Source organism: Ixodes scapularis, unplaced genomic scaffold, assembly GCF_016920785.2.
Source record: "Ixodes scapularis isolate PalLabHiFi unplaced genomic scaffold, ASM1692078v2 PGA_scaffold5__190_contigs__length_132052651, whole genome shotgun sequence".
Classification (NCBI taxonomy): domain Eukaryota; kingdom Metazoa; phylum Arthropoda; class Arachnida; order Ixodida; family Ixodidae; genus Ixodes; species Ixodes scapularis.
The window spans coordinates 40,152,730-40,163,480 of record NW_024609880.1 but is presented as its reverse complement, the minus strand read 5'-3'; the positions used below and the strand labels follow the sequence as shown (position 1 = coordinate 40,163,480).

Below are 10,751 nucleotides of genomic sequence, written 5' to 3'. Positions count from 1 at the left end.
CGAGAAATATTTATGTATACAAATCTGGCTCACTAAAACAAATTCGGTTCGTTCTGAGGACCAGACTTAGCGTGCATTAAAAATGATCTTGTAAAAACACATAATCTAATTGCTATCTTTATTGCATTCTCTTGGTGCATTTTTTTTAATATTCGCCATGAAAAAGCAAAATATAAAAAGGCTCACAAAAATATTTTTTTAATGATCGTCCTTTTTTTTCTCAACTTGAAATCCGGACATTTTTGGAATTCAACCCTCCATGTCTTTCAGGAAGTACAATGATTCCAAAGGTATGGCATTCAATTTCAGCGCATTAACAACAACATCACTGGGTGATATTTTCTTTTATTTAATTATTGATGGTCTCGTGTTAAAGGAACGTCCCCCCGGACACCAGGACGGCCGATCCTACCATGTACGTGCTCCTCGGGCCGCACATAAAAACAATCGTTTCAGGCATTTCTAGCGGTTTCGCGACCCGCTTCATTGGAATCTCCTCAATTATGCATTTTCTAACTTCCTCGGGGGTGCCCTGTGTCATGGGTGTGTCCGTGAAACCAGGGAGAATAGTGTTGACGCGAATCTCCTTGAGTGCAACTTCCAGCGCCACAGATTTGGTAAAGGAGATGACGGCGCCCTTCGAAGCCGAGTAAGCACTCAGGTACCGGCGACCGCCCTTGCCAGATACGCTGGCAATGTTTAAAATGGTCCCGCCTGTGGCGTTTTCATTCTTGAGCATCGATTTCACAGCTGCTTGAGTGACAAGGTAAGTGCCCTGTAATTAAAGAATAATACGTTAGTTGTTTTACGACTGTCAACATAAAAAAATAATAAATACCTCGTTTCACATTGAGTACGAGCGAATTCTAAGCTACAAGCACGAGCATGGTGACCTGAATGAGGCTTCATCATCACGAGGGCGCATGCTCGATATTGACACTTTGAAAGCCCGGAGTTCGCTATCGAACTGCTACTACGCTCATAGTCAAAAAAAAAAAAAATGTGTCCCGTCGGTAAATGACTTGTTCGTTCTCTCCACCAAAAAGTTCACAACACGAGCATCAGTAAAAATAAAATAAAATTTTAGTTTACGTATACTCCAAGTGGGATTGATTAAAAGTTATAAAAAAAAACTCTCAAGAAAGAATTCCTCCTTCACCAGTCGCTGTTTGTAAAACGTGAACGAGAACTTAAAAACAGCACAGTACTTTTTGAACAAAATATAAAAATCCCTGTACCGATGATTTTCAATAAACTACCACTTTAAATGCTTTGCTAGTGTACCCATTCAGGTTTTGAGGAAAAGGGGAAACCTCCGATTATAATAATATTAACCACCAAAGAATATCGAAGCTTGCCCATTTTCAAACTGTTAAATACTAGTTTGGTGGGCTAGGCTGACGAATGCAGTCCTGCTATTCAAGTCCACAGAGCGCAGCATAATCTGCGTGTTGGTACCAGTGCCATCTTCTTCTCCAGGGCTGAACGAGCAAGGAATGAAAACAAAATTTAAGTATTGAAGCCTCTTCCTTTTCTTTCATTAGTACAATAATTAGACGTATTGTCCATGCAAAATAAAATAACACCCGTGATTTGTTTTTTTTTTCTAAATATTTTTTGCCTGCGTTATTTAGTTGAAGGCTAATTTTCAAATATTTAACTGGTCTTTGTCATTGTAAAGCTGCTGCTAGCTTGCATATTGTGATAATAACACATGTGGCATCAAGTGTCGGACCACTCTCGACCGCTGGGAGAAGCGAGGAATCGCCACAGATTCCCATCTATCCCACGTTACCACCAGATTCAAAACAGACGTCTAGATTTTTTTCTCGTGGTCTGCCATTTCCCAAAGCAACTTTGACTCCAGAACAAGCTTTCCAAAACGCAACCTTAGTTTCATAAGCTTAATTTCAAAACGCATCTGGTGTTGCGTCTAAAAGAAGAGAAATTATGTTAAAGCAGGAAATGGTATTTAAGGAATCCTCAATCCCAAAATTTTGTCTTTCCGTCTGTGCATTCCCGCGAAATTTAGTGGCAAATTTGAATTGGTGTTTAGTTAACAGGATGTCAATTTATACCACATGACCTGACGTCACGTGATCTATACACCAATTACGTTTTTCCGCCCAATATCGAAACGAAAATATATGTCACGTTAGCCAATGACACGGGGCACCTATTTTCTTGCCGATATCTGGCGAGGAAACGTAACTGATGTATAGATAACGGGTAGGACACTTCTCCTATACACCTATTACGTTTCACAGCTAAGTTTAGCGGAAACATTTACGTAACCTGACCTCACGTCACAGGACGTATGTATGGATCCACCCTCCCTTTCAATTTACGAGAAATTTTATGTCACCTGAACTTAAATCACGTGATCTATCCACCAATTCACTTTTCCTGTTAAGTGTAAAGAAAACTTTATTGTAATGCGTCCCGACGCCATAAAAGCTATACAAAAACTTACTTTAACCGGTAAATTTAGCCGAAAATTGACTTCAAGTGACCTGATATCACTTACCTATACAACATTTAAGTTTTCCTGCTATATTTGGCGAGGATATCAATTCACGTGACATAAACACTTTCAGTTTTCGCGCTAACTGTAGTGGAGAATTTAAAGGCTTCCACCCTAACTGCACCTGACCTAAACATCAATTAAAGTATCTAATTAAATCTACTTAAAAAATTTATGTCACTCGACTTATTCGCGGCGAGAAGTTTTTGTGTCTTCACCAAGCGGAAGCCCTGATCCAACCCAAAGTGGGGACTCTCTCGACGCCGCCGCTGCTTCTAAATTGTGGATGGGTCTTCATTCAGGCTCGCTGTCTCGCTAGTAACATTTCATTTCGCTTTTTTTTTTTTTTCTTTTTTTTTTTTTAAAGCGGAAGCTTTGCGGGTGATACTTTGCAGGGATTTTGAGGTCGTGGGCTGTCGTCGCCGGAAAACCTCTTCTCCCCTCTTGGCGCGCAGAGGTGCAAGTCGGTACTTATCGTTGGCCTGCCGCGCGGGGAGACCGAGGGGGGCAGTCTTAGCGTCCCGCCAAGAATGGCACGACGAAGGGAGAACCTTTTTGTCGTCTGTTTCAAACAGCTTTTTTCCAAACATTCCTCGCGTTATGCGAAATTCTACTTTGGAAGTATCCCGTTGCAAGGCGTAATGTTGGATGATTTTAGAAGCTTCCACCGTGCTTACACACTTCCCGGATAACAATGATAATTGTTATCCTGGAAGCTTCGATCCTGATGTACGCGACGGCACCATTTCATTCGCATTTCACGACCGTACTACAGCTATCACTTTCGTTTCTTTTTCTTCGTAGCCCTTTATTTTTCTCTTCGCATTTGACATAGACGGTTACTAATTCTTTGTCTGGCAGGTCTTGATCCTAGGATTTAATGGTGCTAATTTGAGTATTCTTTCTTTTTTGTCATGGGCACAGCTTGTTGAAGCTGATCCTATTTAGCTCACTTATGTTTTAAATTTACACATAGTTTTCACTCTTTTCTTTATAGTTTTAAAAAAACTTTGTTGGAGAGCAATCAACAGCTCCATTGCGATCCTGGTTTCCACCTTTAAGATATAAATACTAGTAACTCTATTCATATTGTGGCCACTTAAAAAAATATGTAAACGAAAAAAACAATTTATACATCCTCGATGGAAAACATGATGTCATTAAAGAAATTTACAACGAAAAATAACATTTTTATAGCCATTTAATTACGGCGCGAGAAAGTTTTTTTCAAGCGAGGTGTGACGGTCCTTCTTTCCACTTTTCTCTCTTCGCCTGTGCGCTCCGCGTGGAGGAAAAATAAGCCGCTTGTATTGACTTTGCCGGTCGGCCGAAAAACGTACGCAAGCCTCGTGCGACTTCCTCTCATCTTCAAGCACGCTGTGTTCTTGGATTTCTGTGCTTGTGGTGGCAGCAGCGATAGTATGCGTCTTTTACATTGGATCCGGATTTGAAACGTAAATTTCTCGACCGCCTCAAGCAACTAGTGCTTTGACCCTACGAGGCGGCCACATTATGTTCGGCGCACCGAGTGCTTCACTCACACGGGGATAGACGGCGCCCAAGTATGGGGTCCCTCCCAAACCGACCGCTCCGGTTGTTTCTCCCAGCGATGGTCCCGCATTCCCTCGCTTGCCGCTTCTTCTTGTACCTCACCGCCGCCATGCCGCCACCAAGTCGCAAGAGTTTGTAAATCTGTGTTCTCTTCCTTCTTCTTCGAATTAAGGCTCACCTAGCTCCGAACACGATCTGGTCGCTCGTTTCCCGTAGGAAGAACGTCCAGAGTCAGCACCTAAATGTGTTTCTTCCGCCGTGTCTTAGAGTAAGCAACCACTAAATCACAGAAACTAATCCAGTATAAGCTGCTGTGCAATATTCACGTTTTTCGTCGTAGATACCAGATCCATGAATTCGCGTGCGGTAAACACTTCGTGCTATAAAAGAGCCTAATCAAATGCAACTAAATTTGGTTATGCCCTGATTTACCATTGGTTTAACGACGAAAACTATGGCGCTCACTTTTGTACAAAAATACGATAATTTTAAAACTTAATGGAAATAATATATCTACATTCTGTAACATAGCGCATGTTGGATGTTCATTTTATAACTTTTAAAAGCTTTTTCGGTAGGTCATATGATATGGTTAGGAATCCCGATAAGTCCGCTACGTTAGTATAAGCCCGATGCGTAAGACGCTTTATGAAAGTTCATCGAAACAAATTAAATTAATGCCAATAAAAAACCTCTAGAGAAGACAGTGGCTCGTTATACTCACATATAGATTCACATTGGGCTTCAGTTATCGGCTTCAGTTACATTTGTTACGAAGGATGGTGTATGGACGATTCCAGCACTCTTGATAACAATGTGGACGGTCCCGTATATTTCCTCAACTTTTTGAAAAAGGTGTGTTACATTTTCCCGGACTGACACATCGGTGTGAATTGCCGTGTGGTTCTGTCCTGCGAAAAAAAAGGTAGGAGTGCAAGCGTCAATAATTTGTCAACTTAGAACCCCATATATTTTTTGTGCCAGCATCAATAAAAACACTCAAAAGGGCATTGAAGTAAAACATGTTTAAAATGCTTAATAGTTTTTCTTTAGTTTGTTACTAAAAATATTGTTTAGCATTATTTACGCTGTTACACGCATTGTAGTGTGGGTAGCCCTGCTCTAAGCCCCGTCCGAAGCTTTGAAAGCTAAGTATATTTTCTCGGCTCTCATTGCTTAGAGAGAAGATTGACGTGTGAAATGTTCGCTGCAAAATGGTTTCTCCGTGCCGTGATAGTATTTATAGAGACACTATATGTATGTTTCAGAAGCAAATATTCTAGATAGAGTCAGTGTTTTAAAAAAATATACTGAGATTGCCTTGCCGCTTCAATTTCAAGCGATAACAAACAAGACTGCGTTTACGGCGTACTCAATGAACGTAGCTTGTTAAGCACGCTTATGTTTAAGAGGACGAGTCAGTGCGTTCAACAATGTTCTTAGATGAAAATCTCTTCAACCGACGCAGTTTGCAACAAACAACTGTCGCAAGTACGCGCCTTCGTAAGCGCTGTGGGGGTGCTTGGGTTCGTAGTAAGAGTTGTTTAAGCATAGCGTCGCACGCCTTCAGAAGAGCGGTGCGGATAGTTGATTTGGTTCATAGCGGGAGTGGCCTAAATCTAGAGTACCACGTCAGCTATGTTGGTTGATCTGGTTTGATTTGTTCCTTTCTGCGCGTTAGTGCTGAATATTATGTTGGTTCCTGTTAAAACGGCCCCGCTGCATTGTGAATTGTGAAACAGTTGTGAGTGCAACCATGGTTTAATGCCGAGAAGATTCTTACCTGCACAGGTAAGGATTCGCTAGCCATTTGTCTGAAGAAAACAGTGCGTTAATTTGCCTACGTTCTAATTCTTTCCTCTTCCAAAAGCAAGCAGCTATCAAGATTTACTGTGCACCTAGCCTACCTAAACGAATATTTTTAAGTCGCGTTTTAACTCTGCGTCACGGCGCTCGCCCACCTTGCTGGCGAATGCCATGCGAAAAAAAATAATAAGAACAGTAAAACTAGAAGGACAACATATTTATTTTGTTGATTTTTTTAGTCCTCGGCCGCTTAAAAGTTACTACCGCAAATCGATAGACGCCGGCAGATGCTTGTATTGGACCGCGACTCGTGCATGATGGAACGCCGGAACACCGCTTTCATAATCACGTGTTCTGAGCTTTGCAGAAATTTTTAGGCGGCGGATGAATAGCGGACGGACGGAAGCGACAACGGACGCAGACGCGCAGCTATCGTATCCGCGTCTAAAAAGGTGTCCAAACAGGACACTACAAAACGCACGACTCCGACAAATCGTGAAAATTGAAGCGGGCGCGAAGCGGGCGCGTCCGCTTCAATTTTCACGATTTGTCGGAGTCGTGCGTTTTGTAATGTCCTGTTCGGACACCCCTTAATGGGTTCGGCAGACGAGGATAGACGGTGGCGAAATAGCGGACGATGCCAGTGGCTGCCGCTCGCCTGTTCGCAGGACTAGCAAGCGCTGTGTCAGACCCCAGACTATGGTGCCTGGAACGCGTCTCCGACGGGTGTGGTCGTCGAAGAAAGTAGTCCTTCAATTTCCGCCTGATGACGCCACTGATGTGGCATGCTGTCGCCAGTCGCAATCCTGGCGGCGTCCTAGCAGCCTGGGCGTATGTGGCAGACGCCTGTCCTCCTACATGTGCGCCACTCTCCGGCATGGCAGTCCACGGAAACTTAACCAGCCAGAAATTGGTACTCCGTGACGACAGCGACATTCGTGTTCGGTGGTTGTGCTACTCCCACTTTCTCGTTAGCATTTCTACGAGAAACCGTCAGGATCGCGACATGTAACATCATAGCACTTCGGCTTCTTTGACAACATTCGTTGCCACTTCTGGACCCATTTTGATGTACTAGCAGCATAGGACCCTAAACACACTAGTCAAAGACGCGCTCCAGGCGTCATACCCAGACTAAAGCACCGGATGTCGCGAAAGGAAGACACTGTACTTCTTAGGATGCTCAGCGGATCACCCAAGTCAATCTAGTAGTAATGAGCGGTGAATTTGATCTGTGGGCTGGCCTAAGAGCGTGCCATAACCTCCAACTAAATGGCGTCTAACAACGTAAATATTTCCAAAAGGTTTGTGGAAAAATTCACAAAAACAATATTAGGCTTATACTTTCGTTTTCTACTTCAATATTTTTTAATTAGTTTGCTAATTACGTCTCAACAAAAAAGGAAATCCGACTGAACGCCACGGAGTGTTTCGGCTGCCGACGATGTAGATGCTTGAGGCGGCGCCATGTTTGTTGGCGCCCAGAGAAGCAGAATCAGCGAGCGCGCGCAAACGTGTTTTTTTTACCGGCGCGGGAACCCGCAGCGCCGTGGAGTGGCGTTCCTTGAGACTAGCGCGCGCGCCAGGCAAGGCGGTTTTATTCTCCGCTGGACATTTATGATTTTATAATCACATGACATTAAAAAAGCGGATAAACTAAATTATTCATTGAAATCCTACGTTATTCTGAAAGCGATTGTAGCCGTGCTCTTTGTATCATGTTATTAGCCCCGGATTACGTCATATTCAATTGCACTTTGAATATCTCAATATTCGAATGATCTTACGAATACAAAAATATACCCATAAAACAACCGATAGCAAAAGCTAGCTTTTTAATCTTCTGTGAATCTTTTTTTTTCTTGGTTCATCTGACGATGCTGAAATATTGATGTTGCTACATTAGTTAATTAATAAAAAGTTAGCCAGTGAGGCTTTATCTTTAATTTTAAGAAATAAAATTAAGGAGCGCGAAAAACTGAGACCGCTTAGTGCAAAATCGTTGAATTAAAAAGAAGGATCGTTCAATTGCGGGGGGGGGGGGGGGGGGGGGGGGCTCTAAAACGTGGACAAATATACGCTACATATCGCCAGATTTTTTCATCTAAGCAAAAAAACTTTGGAAGTTTTTGTTAAGCAGGTCATGTCATCGTTTAGAGAAATATCGTTTTCATCAATATTTGATGTCATTGCATTCGAATATGCCATGTGAGCATGCCACATTTCAAAAGTCAAAAATATTTGGTACAAAATAAATCATTATCTTTGCACTACCTCATTCATTGTCCTCTGTCGTAGGTCCGATTAACCTGAACCCCTATTATATTTAAGACTGTGTATGGATGACGCAAACCTAGACAAGTGACGGTTCTCCACGAGCGCGTGAGTAAATTACTGTCTTTATAATACATGATCCAATATGTAATTACAGACGGTCATGATTCTTTTTTTATAATTATTGCAAAGCGCCATGTGCAAATGTGATTATCGTCAATTTAATCACGCGATGTTTTTTATAAATCTAATATTTGTCTTTGAGAGTACAGCTTGCGTTTTAAATAAGATAGCTGTACTTTAAAACCAATTCTTAAAAAAAAAGAAACATAAAAAGTAACATTGGCCGGCGCGGGAAAACACACTTTGCAATAAAATAGCGGACTTCAACTCACCTTTTAGAAGACTGAGGGTTTCATTTGCTTTTGCGTCATTGATGTCGGCTATGACAACTTTAGCACCTTCTCGGTCCAGTACCTGGCAGACACTCCGTCCTATTCCGCTGGCTCCACCAGTGACAATTGCCACCTTACCAACCAAAAGTGGTGCCTTCAGCTTCTTGACAGCCTCCACTTCTTTCACCAGTTCAGCTTTACTTATTTCTTCTGCGTTGAACGCGTTAATAAAGCAACACAAAAATAAACACACAAGCTTACGGCTAAAAAGGGGGACGTGGAGCATGTTAGATACTGAAGAATTAAGAAGAAAAGAGGCAGAGATCTATAAAACGGCAGCCAAGTAGTCGACCACTTAAAACTGATCAGCATTTATATACGGCGAAGAATCGCCAGGCACCATCCACTATCTATAAAGGTCTCACTGAAGTTCACCATTTGCAATGCCTTTGTTAGCTAGCTTTGACAAAAAGAAGCAGCTGGTGGAGAGCAGCTGGCGTTGAGCTCCGCCACTGTAAGGTCAGAAGAGCAATTCGCTACCTTCCAGCGTGGGCTTACAGATATTTGCAATGTTCGTACCCAAGACGTCACGGCTGATTTTGCGTTATCTTGAATACGTAGTCAATACTGGGGCTATCCTAATGTTGATGTGCCAATAGAAGAAGGCAAGCTAGGATTTGTGGATTATTTTTTGCTTTACATTTTTTTTTTTACTTTACAAGTACTTACGCTGGCCACGCCCATACCATTTGATGGGAAATTCGTTCGTAGCTAGTAAGGCCCTCCAGATAGAAAAACTCTGAAAATGTACATTATTGCTGGAGTTTCTTTGGAAATACTTGCTTCAGGATGTTGACCTATAAATCTTGCGGTTGCTGCGAAGATTTTCTGAAAAAGCATCAAAGTCTACTTTTTTTTCTTTGTTTTTCTTATGGGACTGTGTTACGGTTGTTTCCACGAGAGATCGAACCTGCAGGTCCACTCAACACTTTTATTTGTTCTGATTTTTTTTATATCTGATGTGGACACAAATGAATCGCACGAAACTGAACCTTTTTCTTTTTTTTTTTCAAAACGCGTCTTTTTTTACGAGAAAACAAAAATGTTTCCAGAATGGGCGACGGCCCTCCTCCCACTGCGGACTGCATTAGTTGCCAACTTTGCTGTCTTAGGGAAGGCAGGCAAGGAGTGGTACACCAAAAATGTTTGCTGTTGTATGTAACACTACAAAGTTTAAGTCAATTGCGAGCCACTATTATGTGCTTTATAAAATATATATATATATATATATATAAAAAAAATTCATAACTTTAGACCAGGTGCAACAAATACGCTAAATTTCAGGACTTCTACCTCAATATGTATGGCATTATCGAGTTTGAAAACTACACATACTATAGGCCAGGGCACGTAAAGTGTTAATAAAAAATATGAACCTCCAATAAAAATATTGTCATTAAAAAGACTTGAAAAAACACATTTTAAAAAAAAATACCGATATTGAAAAACGAAATAAAAAACCCGATCTTGATTTTGATAAAGGTCTGGGATGCAACTCGATTTAGGCCAGGCAAGAAGAACCTACAAAGACATGTCGCACAATTTGCTTGCTACAGAAGTTCTAATCGGTAAAAGTGGCGGTTGCCACTTTGGCTATCGGGCGCTTATGCTAGAGCGAAGCCACGGAGGAGGTTTACGTTTGCCACGCTGTGTATACGTGGTTCGCGGTCGCAGTCGCTGTCTGGAGCTGGTAGGATATATCAGCTCAAGTTTACCGCGGGGCAAACGTACAACACCCCCTTCGCTCCGCTGTAACATATGCGCCCCGCACCCTTGTACCCGAGCCGTCGTGCATTTATTCTCTACAGTTCTAATAGACGCGCCTCTATGAGTCTTTAGTCTAACTCCGGCACGAACAGTTGTCCATGTGCTTCTTTCCCTGCGTCTAAAAACGCAACAACGACCTAAATATGACCGCTCGTCAACGCTTCGCCATGAAGAATATTTGAAGAATCCGCAACTCTCAGCTCATGAAGATGGATTAGTGCCACAGTCAGCTAGACTCTGTTAGAGTGCGCTGTGGCAGAATTGGTGTCGGCGCGCCAGTGATGTCATCTGGATCAGGCACGTAGACAGAAAGGGGGGGGGGGGGGGGGGGCGGGCCCTGTGCCCCCCCCCCCTCGCCCCTTGAAATCTTTCGT

At 42.4% G+C, this 10,751-nt stretch overlaps 1 protein-coding gene across 1 annotated transcript; it reads right to left on the bottom strand.

The window, feature by feature from the left end:
- Positions 1–370: 370 nt before the first annotated feature.
- Positions 371–8,836, bottom strand: LOC120836000 (carbonyl reductase family member 4-like). Its single transcript, XM_040208445.1, is given in 3 exon segments — positions 371–811; positions 4,832–4,986; positions 8,551–8,836. Coding segments are annotated over 3 exon segments (882 nt in total).
- Positions 8,837–10,751: the final 1,915 nt, after the last annotated feature.